The sequence below is a fragment of the Saccostrea cucullata genome, unplaced genomic scaffold (genome assembly GCF_032062105.1).
Source record: "Saccostrea cucullata isolate Sc308-1 unplaced genomic scaffold, CSIRO_AGI_Scuc_v1 ctg3445, whole genome shotgun sequence".
NCBI lineage: Eukaryota > Metazoa > Mollusca > Bivalvia > Ostreida > Ostreidae > Saccostrea > Saccostrea cuccullata.
In genome coordinates this window covers 1-19,880 of record NW_026938236.1, presented here as the reverse complement: position 1 = coordinate 19,880, position 19,880 = coordinate 1, and the positions used below count along the sequence as shown (strand labels likewise).

Here is a 19,880-nt window from a genome sequence, read left to right as displayed (position 1 = left end):
TTCCTAACTCTGAAGTCCTAATTTTTGAACAGCAATGCTTGAAGAAAAAACGTTTTTAAAAACCTTTTTGCGCTTTTTTTCTTCACTACGGAAAACATGCATATTTTCAAATTATGTGACTTATGACATTTAGCTAAATATGATTTGTTTTAAATTTTTTTATGGGGGGTGTCTGTTTTATACAGGAAGACTTCTGCATGCTAAACGTGTTTGTTGTTGATACTTGTGCCTTTATGAATGAATAAATCAGCAGAAATAATGGTTGTTTTAAATGTTGTCATTAAAATTTAGCATTAAACATAATTATGGAGATAACGAACAGTATTCCAGATCAAAAAGTCATAAAACAATACAAAGTAGGAGCAGAGCAAACATTGACCTCCAAAACATCGCAGGTTGGATCAGATGCCATGGAGGAGTGAGTAAACCCTGCCGACTGGTCACATCTGACGTGTGCTCCTTGTCATGATCGGAATATAACGAAAAAATCTGCCGTCCAATTCAGTGTATAAATAATGGACTAACAATTAATATGAAAAAACGTCATTCAGCGTTTTACTCATTGATAATTTGAATTTGCCGACTAAGTCATTGTATCGACCATAGAAATTACGAAATGATGACTTTAACGAGACTGCTGAAATCCTTGTTTCATCAACTTGTTTGTCAATAATTTTTAAAATTTATAATTTTTCCAAAAACCACATGTGGTGCAAGTCGTACATACAGCAAATATATAATCACATAAATTTTCTTATATTTTATAAATGGGAAAATTTAAGTATCAGGTTGATACTAAATAGTAAAATAAAAATGCATAATATATGGACTGCCCCGTTACCATCCTTGATGTGACAGACGAGGAAAAAATTATATTGACAGTAAAATAAAAATTGTAAATATTGAAAGCTACAAAATAAATGTAAAGAAATTTGGCTGCACAAGATAGGAAACAGCCTCAAAAAGTCATAAATCTAGTCACCTAATTCACATGCAGGCATAACAATGCGGGACTTGATCCAACTATGATAGTCTGATACTTTTAAGGAATCAATCACAGATTTCTTAATGTTCGGAAAAACTTTATCTGGTCTTCCTGGCTGAAATTGGAATGGTTGCAACCTCCTCAGGTCTTCAGTCATAACCAGTTCATCTCCTGCTGTCTTTAGTTGTGTGTTTTTTGGAACGGACAACAACTCCAGTTACAGAGTCAAAGTGTTGAGATATGAGTACATCACGTTCTCCAGAAAGGCCTTTCGTGTAATTTATGTTTTTTCAGATTTATTTGAGTAAATGTGCTTTATATGTTTATTTACGGTTTTCACAACATACTCCATTTGTAAATTGGCAGGAATGTGTCAAATTTTCTTTCCATTTGTATTTACAAAGATCCCTTAAACTATTTCTGCTGCCTCTTTTTCTGACAAGGTGCACATCTGCTGTATCAGAAAGCCAAAAACAAAATTATAAAAATTTCTAATGGCAGGTATTAGCACTCTAGAATAATAAAATCCTGCCAGTCCATACCTTATGATCAGAAATATTATTCAACAAGCACATTGTTGTCATTCTTTGAATCACAGTTTCTTGTGTCTTCTTTGAACGCATATTTCATAAATCATTCCTGGTTTAGGAAATATACTCTGATAGTTCTTTTCTCCATTCTGAGACATCATTGCTTCCAAAATACTAACATTAATGGAAAATTTTCGGAAAACTCCTGACAGATATTGTCCCAGTTACTTCATTTTGTTTTTCATAAGTACACTAACAAATCTCTTCTTGTTTATTCCGTTTATTTGAATATTGTGTTCTGAAGTGTACAGTTAAGAATATCTCAAACTCTGGATTCTGAAGTAAGACACTTCCAATATAAGAAATATATCCACCAGCGTTAATTATTAACGTCAGGTATTGTTCTTCCCTAGACGGAGATAGTTCAGGAGAACAGGCATTCTTGAATGTTCCCTGTCCGTTGTAGCGAATGTTAATAGTGCTGAGGTTTTTGGAGCCTTAAAAGGATTACATACGTTACACTATCTGAAATTGTTTCTTTAAAATTGCACAAAACACAGCTTAAAGAAAAGGTGAGATCAACGTTAAAGAAAAGGTCAAAATTTAAAAAAACAAGATGTGTTTGTGAAACACTGATGCCAACGAAGATCAAGGGAACCTAACTACACTACCACAGTACCTGATCCACTGTATGTAAACTTAAGCAAAGAATATAGTGCTGTGTCAGAGAGGAAAATTCTCCGAGAGTATAACAAATCAAAGAAGTACCAAAAAAATTTCCCAAGCTTCAGTAACTTTAGATTCCATAGAAGTTAAGAAGTACAAGTCCAAATCTATTATATCCTCCGTATCATCATTATCATCTTCTAGCTCATCATATACTAGTTCAAATTCAGATTTCAGCTCCCCATGAACCCACACATCAAAAATAGAAGAAAATCCATCCAAAGACGTTCCAACGATTTATGTTCCTGAAGAAGAAGCTTATCAGATTCAAGAGGCGAAAGACATTCCTGCATACTTATCGTCCAACAAAATGGAAGTTAATAAGCTAATTATACTCAAATAACAACTTGACTGCCGAGTAATTCAGAATGTATGGGTAGGAAATTTGAATCCAGCCGACGGACACTTGCCAGCGACCAATTATTATAAGCAGCCATGATAAATACCAACTCACCGTTTCAAACGTCCAACAACACTTGTTTCATTGACAGGTATCCCCAATTGATTTTGTTCTGGAATACTTCCTGTCATCTGAAGTTTTTCCTCATATCCTGCCGCTGGACTTCAGAGTCACGACCACTATACATAGAAGGGAAATTTTATGGACTCGCTGGGTTTGGTGTTGGCAGTTGAATAGAAGGATCAGTCGCAGCCTCTGTGGGAAGAGTTCTTTTGACTGTCACTGTGATAAACTGAGATGTGATAAATCGTAGTGTATTTATATTTGTTGTTGCTTAAATTTGATGCCTATTGTTATAACTGTGATATTATAGTTTATTAATAATGTTTCATTGTATAATATGTATTCTATACTTATTATTATGTTTAACATTACTGGAGTAATGAAAATATACGCACTTTTGACATCACTTAATTCTCTTCCTTTCACTAGTTTGACATTATTCCCATTCGTGGACAAATGCCTATTAGAAAGGTACCCTTACAAAAATACTATAGTTAAATACAGTTTACCATAGTTATAACTTTGACACTTTGAAAACTTTGATTTACTACAGTGATAACTTTGACACTTTGAAAACTTTGATTTACTATAGTGAAAACTTTGAAACTTTGAAAAACTTTATCGAAAACTTACACACTTTGAAAAAAACTTTATCGAAAACTTTGGCTCTTTGAAAAACTTTATTGAAAACTTTGACACTTTCAAGAACTTTATCAAAAACTTTGACTCTTTGAAAAACTTTATCGAAAACTTTGACACTTTGAAAAACTTTATCGAAAACTTTAACACTTTCAAGAACTTTATCGAAAATTTTGACACTTTGAAAAACTTTATCAAAAACTTTGGTGAAAACTTTGACACTTTGAAAAACTTTATCGAAAACTTCGGCACTTTCAAGAACTTTATCGAAAACTTTCACACTTTGATAAAATTTGGTGACGACTTTGCCACTCCAAAAAAATTATCAAAATCTTTAACACTTTGAAAAACTTTATCGAAAACTTTGACAGTTTTTCACACTTTGAAAAACTTTGGCGAAATCTTGGACATTTTGAAAAACTTTTTCGAAAACTTTGACACTTTGAAAACTTTGGCGAAATCTTTGACAGTTTGAAAAACTTTGGCGAAAACTTTGACACATTGAAAAACTTTGGCAAAAATTTTGACACTTTGATTTACTTTAGTTAACCATAGTAAACTGTAGTTAACTATAGTTTTTTTTAGCTCACCTAAGCCGAAATTAACCATTTTGCTAGATGCAACTTTCTTCTTCACAAATATATATACTTGGATCATAATACCCAGAAGAAAAAGGAAAATATTTTCAAAGAATTAATGTATTTTTACAATATTATCAAAAGAGCCCCCCCCCCACTCTACACCTAATGGCTAAACCCTTGACACAGGGACCATGAAATTCTCAAATTTGATTAAGGCACTCTTGTTAATTAAAAATATATACTAAGTTAGTTTATTTAATACCAAGGAGCAGAGAAGATTTTCAAATGCATTTTCACCAAATAATCAATAGAGCCCCACACTAACACCAAAACCCCTGACCCTGGGGCCATAAAATTCACAATTTTGGAAAAGGCGCTCTTGCCCATTATAACTATGTACTTAATTAGTTTAAAACCCAGGAGCACAGAAGAAGATTTTCAAAGAATTACAACTGTAATGCATTTTTACTATATAATCAATAGAGCCCTGCCCTAACACCGGAATCCCTATTCCTGGGGTCATAAAATTCACAATTTTGGAAGATGCACTCTTGCTCATCATAATATGTACTTATTTACTTTATTTGATACTCAGTAGCAGAGAAAAAGATTTTAAAGGTTTACTGAATAATCCCTATATATTCAATAGAGCCCCTCCCTAACACCAGAACCCCTGACCCTTGGGCCACAAAATTCACAGATTTAGAAAAGGCACTCTTGCTCATCATAACTTTGTACTTAGTTAGTCTATTTAATACGCAGAAGCAGAGAAATAGATTTTCAAAGAAATAATGCATTTTCACTATAATTATAATCTATATTGCCCCAACCTAGCACTAGAACCCCTAACCCTGGGGCCATGAATTTCACAATTTTGGTAGACGACTCAATGTTCATTACATTTATGCCAACAGTTTGACTGCTTGATGTCCAGGAATAGAGAAGAAGATTTTTTAAAAAGATTTTATTAATTTTAGTGGTTTTGGCCCCACCCCTCAGGCACCAAGGGGCTTGGCATAAAATTCACAATCTTATTCCCTTTACCCATAGATGCTGTATACCAAATTTGGTTGAAATTGGTTCAGTGGTTTCTGAGAAGAAGCTGAAAATGTTCAAATGTTAACACACGACGGACGACGACGGACGAAAACAGATAGCAATATGAGTGACTCAGGTGACCTAGAAAAAATAGATATCTGATTCATGCTCATACGCTTAGTTATTCATTGAATAACATACCATAAAGCGGTATGTGCTAATCCCGCACAGAGATTTTGATGGCTAAAAATCTGCGTTTAAATTTACATCGAAAATATGTGGTAGTGTTTTTATGGAAAATGAGACATTATACAATTATAGCCTTTTGATGAGGTCAATACATGTTTTTATGGACCTGATGAGAGTATATCGACCGAGGACGAAGTCCGAGGTCGATATACTCTCATCAGGTCCATAAAAACATGTATTGACCGATATCAAAAGGCTATAATTGTTTTATTATAATTGACTGAACATTTAAACAGTACAAGTATACAACAGGAAACAACATTTATTTATTTGATCAACAATATGTAAGTTGTAACATCTGTAACATCAACAAAATGACAAAATTACTTTAAGCTAAAGGCTTATTCACTGTTTAGGTAGAATGTTGTAATTGATGGAAATGTTCGAACAGTTATACATTAAAGGGATTGGAAATTGGTTCCAAGCTTTCACATTGTTTTCTACTTTAAGCTGAGAATTTGTCGAAACAACGTTAACATTCTGAGGCATTTCAACGTTTTTCAAAAATTCATCGAAGCCATCATCAGTGCTCAACAGATCGGTTAATACGGCATTTTCTTGCGAATCAGTTAAAGGCAAGATGTCAAAGTTAGGGGTTGCAACATCTTGTACATTTGTAGAATCATCTTTTTTCAAACATTTTTCCCGAATCTTTTCGGAGATTTTCTCTGACATCACTTGTTTTGTGTTTTCATCTGTTATTCCCGAGTACGTTTTAAGGGATGATTCGGATTTGTGCCCAGTGACTGTCATAATATGCCTACTTGGAATTTGCGCAGCATCAAGAACATGTACAGTAGTGGCTCTGCATGAGTGATTGGTGTAAATGGTATTCAAACCAGCTTTTCTACTTATTTCTTTCATCATTGATCCAAGCTTATTATGACCGAGGGGTGAATTGTCGTAAAACACTCCATCCTTTTGAAAGATCCGGGCTTTTTGAAATAGTCGATCGCATTTTGGATTTAGTCTCTTTAGAAATTTGATGAAACTTCTTACTGGACATCTACTGCTCCCTGAAATGGAAAAAAAATGCACATTTTTAATGTTTTGATGGTCAACAAAAATTATACAAGATATTCAAATAAAACATTCTTATTATTGAATCATTATATTAACATTCCTATTATTTCAAAACATCATTTCTTTTTTTTTTGCATGAACATTTACTTTTACTTGAAAAAAAAAAATTAATTCTATATATTTTTGGGGTATGATTTCTTCAATTTTTACCTTTGATTTCATACATTCTGCCGTCGGACGCTTTATCATTATCATCCTGATGGTTTTTTGTTTTTTCATCTGTGGTTTTGTATACATACAGGATTCCATTTCCACTTGTTGTTACAGCAAAGTCATCCCTCTTTAAATTTGCTAGATTTTCTCTCCCCCTTCTTCCAAAATGTAACATAAGGTCAAGGAAAACCTGGCAATGCAAAGTAAATCTGAATTATGATTTTTGTAACTTAGAGCACTAACTGTAGGAGAGTTAAACAAATGTTTTGCTAATATTAAAAATACAGGCCTTCAATCTAAGCACATTAAATATACTAACCTTGTACTGAAGAAGCTGTGCGTCTTCAAGGTCTGAAGTCACAAAAGAGTAAATCTTTTCTAAGTCCTCATCAGTGATTGCAGGATAGTGTACCACATTACCAAGTCCTTTTCGCTTCATTTCTTTTGTCATGCTTTTAAAGGCCTTGTTAGATAACTTGAATTCGGTTCCCTTTAGAATGTCAACACTCTTCCCACCCTTTTCAAGGTGCCGCTGTATACCATGTCTATATGCAATTAGAGTACTTTTCCTATACATTTCACCTTTTTTGTTTCTCATTTCGCAGTAAAATGTGGACAGTTTTTCATCGAGCTCAGCTGAAGAAAAATTTTCAAAGTCAGCCGACATATTTTTCGCGGTTAAATATTCCCTAAATGCTTTTACAGCTGTGATGGTTGATTTTTTCGTGCTATCAGAATCCACATTGTCGAAAATTTCTTTCAATTCTTGTTCATTAAGAGTGGCAAAGCGATTACTGGGATTAGCCATCCTTTCCTCGCAGGCACAGTTGCAAACAACAATAGTTAGGCGAACGCATTATCAAAACTAAACAGTGATTGGCCGAAAAAACACGTGATATCCAATCAAATCAAAGCTAACTTACAGACAGTTTAGAAATCTATTTTAAGTATAGCAGGGTTTATAAATTTTCTATTTTTAGTATAGAAGGGTTTATAAAATTTATTTTAGGAAACATCTGGTTTATAAGTGTTTTATAGCAGAATCACGTGGTATTAATCGACTAATCATAGATTTTGAATAATATGATATTATAACTATTATGACTTGAAGTAGTTGATTTGATCAGCTTGTATTATCAACTGTTCAACTATTATCTATATCCTTACATAATTACTATTAACTGAATATAAACGAAATTTTACTCCAAGTTTAAATAATTTTCTTTCATTTTATTACCAGTTTAGCTTGGACGACGATTTTTTTTTTATTTTCACGTATTCAGAAAGTTAATGATGAAATAAAAATTTCAAACTCTACCGTTGACTCACTGTACAAACATGTACCAGCGTGAACGATGAAAAAGCAAGCCTAAGTTAGATGAAGAAAATACACTGTAAGAAACCCATCTGAAACAAAACCTTCCGAACCCCAATCAAATAAAGTAATGATAAAAGATGAAATTCTACATTCATTTTATGAAAGCATTCGTCTGTAAGAATACCTATAAACGTAAATAGTTTTGTAACACATGTTAAATAATTTTAAACATGAAATATAGGGGGTTCCAAATTAAGAAAAGTCTTGCATGGATTCCAACAAAATTTTCATACAAATATTAAAGCTGCAAAATTTATTTTTACAATTCAATCAACAAGAACTTTTTGTGTTCACCTCCTGTTGCTGGCATTTCTTTTTCAATTAATTTCTGCTTATTTACACATAGATGTATTAAATATTGTTGAAATATTGACTTTCCATCTTCACTTATTATGACTATGGAATTGATTTAAAATCTTTGAGATATTCGTTTTTTTACTCTGCGATTGTCTTAACTAATACTTGTATTTTAATTTTCTAACCCGGTGTTGATTGTCAAATTTTATCTTTTCTTAGTCTAAGTTTGCTTCACAGAGTTTTAATAAACAATCATTTCAACACATACCAGTGTAAAGTTATATTTTACTAGTTTACTTATTTTAAAATTATAATTACAATAGGTTACTGTTTTGTATTGCTTGATGGGAGAACCATAAAGGTAACTAGAGCAAAGCTCGTTCCAAAACAAGTTTGTCTATTTTTTTTTATTACTGCATGAATACAGGATTAATGAAGCTAGATGTAAGCCATTCAATGTTAAACACAGATTCTTGCACGTCTGCTTCATATTAGGATATATTTCACTAGCAAATCATTAATAGAAGCCTAAGAAAAAAAACTGTATGATAAGCGTGGTAACTTCAAGTTTTCTATTACCAACTTTCCCTATTGCCAACTTTCCCTATTTATATTATAGAACAAGGAGTTATCAACAGTCTTTACAAAAGTCAATATTTCGCGGTCTATAGGGTCGATACAATGACATTGGCAATCTATCAATAAGTCAACTGTTTTTCATAAAAATTGTTGATCATTACTTTCATACTAGATTGTCTACGAATTTTCATTTTTCTCATCATGACAAGGAGTAGGCCGCAAGTGTGGTAGGTCGACGGGGAATGTTTGCTCTCCCATGACATCTGATCCCATCACTGATGTTTTAGAAATTCTTGTTCGATCTGCTCCAAATTTGAATTGTTTACAGGACTTTTGAGCTCTATTGGTTACTGTTGATTATCTTCATATTTACATGTATTTCATTCAAGCTTTTTAGAACACAATCGATCAAATTTTGATATTATATTATCTTCTTCAAAGATAAGATAAACACAGCATGACATTGATATCAGACTTAGAGAGGCAAATTATACGAGGCACTCACTTATAGAATTGTTGCTGATATTGTTGTGATATCGATCGTTGGTGATAATTGTAAACATTAAAATACAAATAAATACTCTTATACGACACTGATACATTAACTATCATTGTAATCATTATATAATCAATACTCCTTTGATTTGGTTAGAAGATTGTTATGGCAATATATCCTGATTCTGATCCGCTGGATTTTCTCAAAGTTTAGAGAGAAGGTACAGTTTGGCCTGTATTGTGCCCTAAAAAATTTATTTTTTTAAAAAAAGTTCTGAAATTGGTTTCAATATGAATTGAATAGATGAATGTGATAAATCATTAAAGAATATGACTTGATGGATGACCATTCTGGAAAAATGACGTCATTAATATGGTACATTTCTAAGTTTTATTCAGAGTGGCTGATTTGATCAGCATTTGTAGCTAATCTGTTCCAACTATCTGAATATTAATGAAATTCTACTTCAAAGTTTAAATATTTTCTTTCCTCTTAATACAAGTACTACTACTATTATACATGTATATCTTGGAGTAATAATTATTTTGTGATTGTCTTGTACTCACAAAATTATTCATGAAATAAGGTATTTAAATCCTATATTATTTTATAGACATACCTTAAAACGTTAGTGTTTTTAAAGTAAAATAATTACAAACAATATTGTAGTTTTTAATCAAGTACAAGACATGGGGTTTAAGCCATTTTTTTCATTACCGATATTAAAGCAGCAATTTTTTTTGCATTTCAATCTATAAAATGTTTTGGCCCTAAACAAGTCACAATTTTTTTTCTTTCATGTGTTTTTGCAGAAAACATAATAATTATTGTGACTAGAATAGACTATAAAATCTCCGGGATATTTGATTTATCTTTACACTTGTTCATTTTGTTTATGTGTGTTCAAGCCTGTTCAAGTCTTTCTGTGTGTTCTTTTTTAATTTTTTATTAACCAGTGTTGTTCTTAAGATTTAGCTTTTGAAAGTACAACTTTGATCTACATGTATAGTTTTCAGAAACATAAAATTTAAGCAATTTAGGATTAGCTCGGTTTAACCGGAAGTAACCTCAAGTGATAAAAAATGAGGTTGGGTATCTTTGAAAATGTTACTCATCCAATTTTACAACAATGTCTAAAACTTCAGTCTTTTTTTTGACTAAATCATTTATAAAAATTCCAAATTCTGCTAGCGGTTATTCAATTTATACATATAAGATCCCCTTTTAAGTAGTTAATTCTTTTTAAAAAGTAATATTTACATTTGCAAATGCTTTCCTTTATATAACACTACTGAAAGCAAGCGTTTTTATAACTGTATAAATACAGGTACGGGGTCAAGAGGTCATAGATGTGCGTTTGGATAAACGTTCGACGTAATCTCTCTGTAACGTCATAAAGGATCGACGCGAGTTTAGTGGATTACAAACATGCCGTTGGGTTTGAAAAATAACGCATTTCGCACGTTAAAAGTAACAATCAGGTAAATTTAAAGTACGAATAAGTCACAAATGTAAATTTAAGTAATAAGGTATCATTTTTTTAGTTTTATTGAGATGTAAAATGGGTTAGCACATGATCAAATCTTCCATAAAGCCCCTCGGGCTTTATGGAATTTGATCACGTGACCAACCCGTTTTACATCTCAATAAAACTCGAAAAATGATACCTTATTTCTTAAATATGATTTCAGATTTAAATATTTTAATACTAGTATTCCCATAAATCAAGTTGGATTTGAAAAAATATAACCTTATATATATATATAAGATTATATATATATATATATATATATATATATATATATATATATATATATATATATATATATATATATATATATATATATATATATATATATATATATATATATATAATCTTATGAATACTGAATTTCTAAACTATATGAAATCCTTGCAAAACAGAGATAACTAGTGCTAATTGTAACGGGGACCGTTACAGATGTTCCCCAAACGCTCCCCAACTCCCTTTTGGTGCCATATTCCCTGTGAGCTTCATTAAATAAGACAAACTCTATGCGTTTGAGACTTTAACAACGTTTACCCAGAAGTGTACCAATTTTATTCAGATTTTAGCATTGCACGCGTGCGCATGTGAATGCACGTACGTTATGACCATATAATCTTGTCTTCACAATCTTTAGATTTTAATATACTAAATATCAAAGTATTTAATCCAAAAGTATTAAAAAAAATACGCTAATTCAAGTGTATTTTTTATTTTACTAATTTCACGTGCACGCAAGTGCTGACATGAGCATGGTGACCATACTTCCTTGTAGAAGTCCATTACATCTATCTATGTTCTAAATCCCACCCCGTTTGGTTGAAAACCAAGGGAGTTATAGCTGTTCAAAGTTTCAGCCAATCAGATTGCAGCGCACGTACATGCACGTGTATGCATGTGCATGATGACCATGTCTTCTTGTAGAGGTCCATTATATCTATCCATGTTCCAAATCCCATCCTGTTTGGTTGAAAACCAAGGAAGTTATAGCTATTTAAAGCATAAGCCAATCAGATTGCAGCGCATGTGCATGCACGCGTTTTCATGATAATTGCTATATATTTCATTGTAGGATATCTTAATACATGCCTATATTTAAAATTTCAAAGGATTTCGTCAAAAAACAAGAAAGATATTGAGACTTTAGTTTCAGCCAATCAGAGCAAAGCGCACGTGCATGCGCGTGAGATCTTGCTTTTTTGACCATGTCATCTTGTCTATGCTTCTAATATATACTTCTAATATGAATTTTAAAGCATATCATCAATAATTTAAATAGTTACGCCTGTATCAATTATATTGGGTATTTCTCGTGTTGCACGTGCGAGCTCTTGCAAGCACACGTGCATGCACATGCTTTCATAATATTTCTTTTATTACGGGCTGTAGATCTCCCTAATGTATGACTTTGTTCAAAATTTCAAATGATTTTATCAAAAAACAAGAAAGATATTGAGACTTTAGTTTCAGCCAATCAGAGCGAAGCGCACGGGCTTGCACGTGCGATCTTGCTATTTTGACCATGTCATCTTGTGCATAATACTCATATATCCTTACATTATGAGTTTCAAAACATTTCGTCCAAAAATAGAAAAGTTACGGTTATATCCATTATATATTGGTCATTTCAAGTTTTGCACGTGCGCGCTCTTGCAAGCACGTGCGCGCAAAATGACCTTGATTCCGCAAATCTACATAACATGCCTACTTACCCTAAAAAGGTTTCCCCTTAATCGGATGTGTACTTTACAAGATCATTCGCGGACAAAATTTTCCCGAGAAGAAAAATAATAATAACTAGAAAGAAACTCGTTGCGAGCAACGACACACACACACACACACACACACACACACACACACACACACACACACACACACACACACACACACACACACACACACACACACACACACACACACACACACACACACACACACACTTCATACACACACACACACACACACACACACACACACACACACACACACACACACACACACACACACACACACACACACACACACACACACACACACACACACACACACACACACACACACACACACACACACACACACACACACACACACACACACACACACACACACACACACACACACACACACACACACACACACACACACACACACACACACACACACACACACACACACACACACACACCCCCACACACACACACACACACACACACACACACACACACACCACACACACACACCCCCCCCCCCCCTTTCGCAAAATCGAGCTGAAAAAGTGATAAAACTTTTTATGGAAACAAAGGAGATTGAACCCGGGTCGCCAGCATGGAAATATAAAGCGCTTACTGTTACGCTATTGGGACCACATCTCTAAATCTACTTGTATATTACTTCTGAAACATTTCATCTGTCTTAGAATAATGAAAGGCGGTCACTATTCATAATTTTGCGTTAAACGCCACGAGTTAATCTTCGTGCCAAACTTGCTCAAGATGATCACATCGGAACTTGTTACATGTACTTGAGTTTTAACAGTAATTTTTAGGATAGATAATTTATTAGTGATGAACAGATGATACTGTTTTCTTTCCTTTATTCGATATGTATTCAAATTTTTATTCCATGCAAAACCATATACAGGCATGCCTATGTTATATATTTCTGCACTATTGTCGCCATTTGTCTACTACTGAAGTCGGCCATGATACATTATATCGTGCCAAACGTCACAAGTAGTTCTTCGCGCTATTCCTTTGAAATGTTTGATCTATTTAATGGATCTGATAGCTTCAATGAAAATTAGAAATGTATGTTCTTATAACCGGAATTTCGAGCGTAAGAAAGTATATTTATCACATGGTACAAATATAATATCGTATACGGCCAAATAACACTAAAGCTGTGAATTCGGTGAGATTTTCCACGAATTTTGTATCCTGTTTACCCCCGACGGTCAAGGAATCTGATACTTTTCATGTTCAATAACTTGCATTTATTACAAGAATATTTATATTACCTTTAATAAACAATCTTTTTAAAAAAATGTTTTTCTTATTTTTGTCTTTTCTATTCATTTAATATGTCATAAGACTGCGAGGTAAAATAAACAGAAGTAAAGTAATACTTCAGAAACATAGTGAATATTAAGTCAGGCAAGTTTCTTGAAAAGCTATTAATTATAACCATGGTTTAGGATAAGTTTTCCCTGGTGCAAAACAAAAGACTGTATTCATCGTATTTCCACTTGTAGTCATGTTGTATTCTACTATTAGATGCAGACAAAAGCAATTTCAATAGAAGTTTGAGGAAACCTCATCAAACTATAGTCAATGCAACGTAATTGCGATGTAGCAATCTAAAGAATCCTTTACATTTCATAAATCTTTTTGGTAGAAGTTCCGTTCATCTAAACGCTCAGCTGACCTTCTAGAACCCGACTTGCTTAATGGCGGAGTTTACGGAGACCGCCGCCATCTTGGACACGCTTCAGATTTTTAAATGCGAATATCTAGTGTGTGGATTGATCAATTCTTAAATAAATTAAATATTTGGCCTTACCAGTAGGATCTTAATTACCATTAATTATATCAAAGAAAAATATTGAAAAACAAAAAAGTTAAAAAAGTGCACATTTTGAATTCATTTCCTGTAGCGACCGGAAGTACTGACGACGCAAACGAAGGCAAAATTGCACATCTACAACGCATGGTCTATCATCTCTAACAAGTCTCCAGTTAATATCTTGAGCCGTTTTTGAGAACATTCGAAGACAAAATTGCATTTTAAAATCAGGAAATTGCACATAACTTGGCACTGGTAGCGAATTTTCCAACAAACGGAATTTTATATAAAATTCATATAATGACCTATAATTCCTGAAACATTCATTGAAATCCATTGAATAGTTTACGAGAAATCGTCTGCACAAAATTTTGTCTAAAAAAAAAAGAATAATAATAAGAAACAATAGAATAACTATAAGGTCTTCCGTGAAGACGGAAGACCTTAATAATAATAATAATAATAACTAGTGCTAATTGTAACGGGGACCGTTACAGATGTTCCCCAAACGCTCCCCAACTCCTTTTTGGTGCCATATTCCCTGTAAGCTTCATTAAATAAGACAAACTCTGTGCATTTTGACTTTAACAACGTTTTCTCAGAAGGATACCAATTATATTCAAATTTTAGCATTGCACCCGTGCTCATGTGAATGCATGTCCGTTATGATCATATCATCTTGTCTACACTATCTACATATTTTAATATTCAATATATTAAAGCATTCAGTCCAAAAGTATGAAAAATCACTCTTTCAAGTGTATTTTTCATTTCACTCGTTCCAAATGCATGCACGTGCGTGCACGTGCATGATGACCATACCTTCTTGTAGGAGTCCCTTACATCTATCTATATTCTAAATCCCATCCTGTTTGGTTGAAAAACAAGGGAGTTATAGCCATTTCAAGTTTAAGCCAATCAGATTGCAGCACACGTGCATGCGCGTGATTTCATGATTTTTTTCTATATCATATTGTAGGATGTCCTAATGCATGACAATGTTTTAAATTTCAAAGCATTTCGTCAAAAAACAAAGTAGATTTAGCCATTTAAAGTTTCAGCCAATCAGATTTCAGGTTGCGGTCATGCGCATGCTTTCATGAAAATTCTTATATATCATGCTGTAGATTTTCATAATGTAGGTCTATGTTCAAAATTTCAAAGGATTATGCCAAGAAACAAGAAAGATATAGAGACTTTAGTTTCAGCCAATCAGAGCGAAGCACACGTGCATGCGCGTGCGATCTTGCTATTTTGACCATGTCATCTTGTGCATACTACTTATATATACTTATAAAATGAGTTTCAAAGCATTTAATCAATAATTTTAATAGTTACGTCTGTATCAATTATATTGGACATTTCTCGTGTTGCACGTGCGAGCTCTTGCAAGCACATGTGCATGCACATGCTTTCATGAAAAATCTTATATTACAGGCTGTAGATCTCCCTAATGTATGACTATGTTCAAAATTTCAAATGATTTTATCAATAAACAAAAAAGATATTGAGACTTTAGTTTCAGCCAATCAGAGCGAAGCACACGTGCACGTGCGTGCGATCTTGCTATTTTGACCATGTCATCTTGTGCATATTACTAATATATCCTTACATTATAAGTTTCAAAACATTTCGTCACAAAATAGAGAAGTTACGGTTATATCCATTATATATTGGTCATTTTAAGTTTTGCACGTGCGCGCTCTTGCAAGCACGTGCGCGCAAAATGACCTTGATTCCGCAAATCTACATAACATGCCTACTTACCCTAAAAAGGTTTCACCTAAGTCTGATGTGTAGTTTACAAGATCACTCGCGGACAAAATTTTCCCAGGAAGAAAAATAATAATAAGAATAAGAATAACTAGTGCTAATTGTAACGGGGACCGTTACAGATGTTCCCCAAACGCTCCCCAACTCCCTTTTATAATCATATTCCCTGTAGGCGTAATTAAATAAGACAAACTCTATGCATTTGAGACTTTAACAACGTTTACCAAGAAGTGTACCATGTTCATTCAAATTTTATTATTGCACACTTGCGCATGTGAATGCATGTGCGTAATGACCATATCATATTGTCTACACAATCTATATATTTTAATATGCTAAATATAATCCAAAAGTATATAAAAAAAAACGGTCATTTAAGTGTATTTTTGATTTTACCCATTTCACGTGCACGCACGTGCATACATGAGCATTATGACCATACATTCTTGTAGAAGTCCATTACATCTATCTATGTTCTAAATCACACCCCGTTTGGTTGAAAACCAAGGGAGTTATACCTGTTTAAAGTTTCAGCCAATCAGATTGCAGCGCATGTACACGCACATGTATGCCTGTGCATAGTGACCATACCTTCTTGTAGAAGTCCAGTATATATATCTATGTTCCAAATCCCATCCTGTTTGGTTGAAAACCAAGGGAGTTATGGCTGTTTAAAGTTTCAGCCAATCAGATTGCAGCGCACGTACACGCACATGTATGCCTGTGCATGGTGACCATACCTTCTTGTAGAAGTCGATTATATATATCTATGTTCCAAATCTTATCCTGTTTGGTTGAAAACCAAGGGAGTTATAGCAATTTAAAGTTTCAGCCAATCAGATTGCAGCGCACGTGCATGCACATGTTTTCATGATAATTGCTATATACCATGTTGTAGGATATCCTAATGCATGGCTATGTTCAAAATTTCAAAGGATTTCGTCAAAAAACAAGAAAGATATAGAGACTTTAGTTTCAGCCAATCAGAGCAAAGCGCACGTGCATGCGCGTGAGATCTTGCTATTTTGACCATGTCATCTTGTCTATAGTTCTAATATATCTTTACACTATGAGTTTCAAAGCATTTCATCAAAAAAAAGAAAAGTTAAGGCAATATACATTATATTGGTCATTTCACATGATGCACGTGCGCTCTTGCAAGCACGTGCGCACAAAATGACCTTGATTCCGCAAATCTACATAACATGTCTACTGACCCTAAAAAGGTTTTACCTACATCGGATCAACAGTTTACAAGATCACTCCCGGAAAAAAAAGTACCCAGGAAGAAGAAGAAGAAGAAAAATAATAATAATAAGAAACAGAGTAAAAACAATATGTTCCCCAACTTCGTTTGGGGAACATAATAATAATAAGAAACAGAGTAAAAACAAAATATGTTCCCCAACTTCGTTTGGGGAACATAATAAGAAACAGAGTAAAAACAATATGTTCCCCAACTTCGTTTGGGGAACAGAATTTACGGGTACCAGTAAATGCTCTACAGAACTTTTTGCTTTACTTTCCATTAAAATATACATAGAAGTGAAGGGCAAACTTCAAAAGTTCTGTAAAAGAGTATATTTGGAGAATTAGTATAAATTAGATATTCATGTGTAGATATTTAGAAATTCTTTGAGAATTTGAAATCTCAAAATATCCCACCGAGTAAATAAGTCAAATACTTTATACAAATGAAATATGCAGATAATGAACAGCAATCAAGCTCAAAAATTCATTGAAACTCTCTTATAAATCGGCAGCAAAGAAAACACGGACCTCTTAAAACAGCAGAGATAAATTAAAATCCACATTTTGTGAAATCACAGACAACTGCTTTTTCGATAAAAATGGACCTCGAGGTCAATTAAATCTATTCTGAAACTATATTGCTTTATAGTGATTTGAACATTTTGTTTGAAAGTAAAGTAAGGAAAGTAAAGTAATTATAACAAAGTATTACAATGAAAAGAAGATATTTTTGCACCGTACTAAGGTGCCTAGATGTCATTAGATGATAAAAAAAATTATTTCGTATTCGTAGGAAATTTTCTGAGGAAAAGGTTTATACTTTAAACATTGACATACCAAGTAACAATTACAGACACCCCATAGACCATCTTGTACACAATACAACCAAAAGAAACTGATTACATAAAATTAAAAACGTCCTTCTTGGATAGTAAGATTGACAGTAGGAATAGAAGAAACAACATCAATCTTTCGACCATCTGTGGACGGTTCTCGTAGTTTTGAGTATAAAATACGACTGCAAACCATGCCCAGTATGACAAACACCAGACCGATACCAGACAGAATGATAGATAAGGGTGTTTGAACTTCAATCTCTATGATTTTAAGGTTCAAAAGACTGAGTGTAGATTCCACAGTGTCCAATGCCACTTGAACCGTTGCAACGACCATTCGTATAATCAAGAAGGATTCAGATAAAGCTGTAAAAGAATATAAGAGATAATAAAGTAGTCTAAAAAAGGGAAAAATCATTAACATTATCGTGAAACCTCTGTTTTTCTTTTGATGATATATTTTGAAAAATGCTTAGCTTAACCCTAGCGAAATTTTTTGCTTCAAAAGATTTAGTCATTATTTATTATCCTATAATTTACGTTTATGCTTTTCGTTGCGTATTAAAAAATCTTTTATATCTGTTAAATGTGATGAATTAAAAAAAATTCTTTCAATTGGAATTATATACACATCATCAGTGTACGTATTACTGAAATAATGTAAAGCCATTTGGAGGCACAACATTTGTAGTCTTACTAGCCAAAAGTATAACAATTCCACCGGCTTTAACCTTCGATGATGATCCACAGTTTAACATAAGAAGTAAAAAGCCAATGACACATAATGAAAGGGCAACTGTACTCGTTATTTTAAGTTCTAATAACTTAGCTGAAAGAAAACCAGAAACAAGACATATAAGCCTAGCTCGTTTTTCCAAGAAATTAACGGTACAAATAAAATGTTCTTTTGCACTGATTGAAAAAGCATATAAAATTTTATGCAGCAAGTTGAGTATAAATGAAATTAAAAAGCTATCTTTGAAATTTATCTCTCATTCTTGGAAATATTTTAATGTTGGTAATTTCCCGCAGTATGATTGCATGAATGCTTATATAGGAATTTATTTCTACTAAGAGAAGAAAAATGTAGAAGCTTACGGAGTTTTTCCACCACAGCATATACTGGTGAAGGAAGTTTGTCGAGGGGGACACGAAGGCAATTACCACTTGTACACAGCGTACAATGAAATATGCCCAGTTCAACACGAACTGGTGGCAAAGAAATCTAAAATAATAAATAATAATAATGTGAAATAATAATTATGTAATCCTGAAAGTTTCACAAATTTTGTTTATCGATTACAATATTAAAATCCGAGCTACATATTTAAAAAGGATGAGTGAATATTATCCAAACAAGAGGCCCACGGGCCTTATAGGTCACCTGAGTATCATGTAACAACTTTCCAGTGATTGTATTTGATTCGTGTTTTTATCCAAAAGCCATGAAATTCACAAATTTTTAAAGAGGCACCATTGCTTATCAAAGGGCAGATTTCAAAGCATTAATTTATTTTTAGTCAAAGTACCCCCTGATACCCCTGACCCAGTGGCCCTAAAATCATCTATTTTGAAAGAGACCCCTTTCTTCATTATAAGGCCAGCATTTTTTTTATGTTTAGGTTTAGTAATGAAGATGAGAATAAAGAAAAAAGTCCTGAAGGGAGAAGGAAATAAAAAAAAAATTGATAAATCAATTATTAACATTTGTATATTCTTTTTAATGCTATTCTAATA

General features: G+C 33.2%; 2 protein-coding genes across 2 annotated transcripts; both read right to left on the bottom strand.

The window, feature by feature from the left end:
• Window positions 1-5,515: 5,515 nt before the first annotated feature.
• LOC134249674 (uncharacterized) lies at window positions 5,516-7,214 on the bottom strand. The gene is made up of 3 exons (XM_062732003.1): window positions 6,767-7,214; window positions 6,445-6,637; window positions 5,516-6,227 (listed from the first exon to the last, which is right to left on the bottom strand). Exons 1-3 carry the CDS (start codon window positions 7,112-7,114, stop codon window positions 5,557-5,559), a joined length of 1,212 nt encoding a protein of 403 aa, XP_062587987.1. The 5' UTR covers window positions 7,115-7,214; the 3' UTR covers window positions 5,516-5,556.
• A 10,860-nt stretch (window positions 7,215-18,074) lies between these two features.
• On the bottom strand, window positions 18,075-19,368 carry LOC134249673 (uncharacterized; the record flags this gene model as incomplete). Its single annotated transcript, XM_062732002.1, has 3 exons — window positions 18,075-18,509; window positions 18,841-18,972; window positions 19,242-19,368. Coding segments are annotated over 3 exons (552 nt in total), but the record flags the coding sequence as incomplete, so codon positions are not given.
• Window positions 19,369-19,880: the final 512 nt, after the last annotated feature.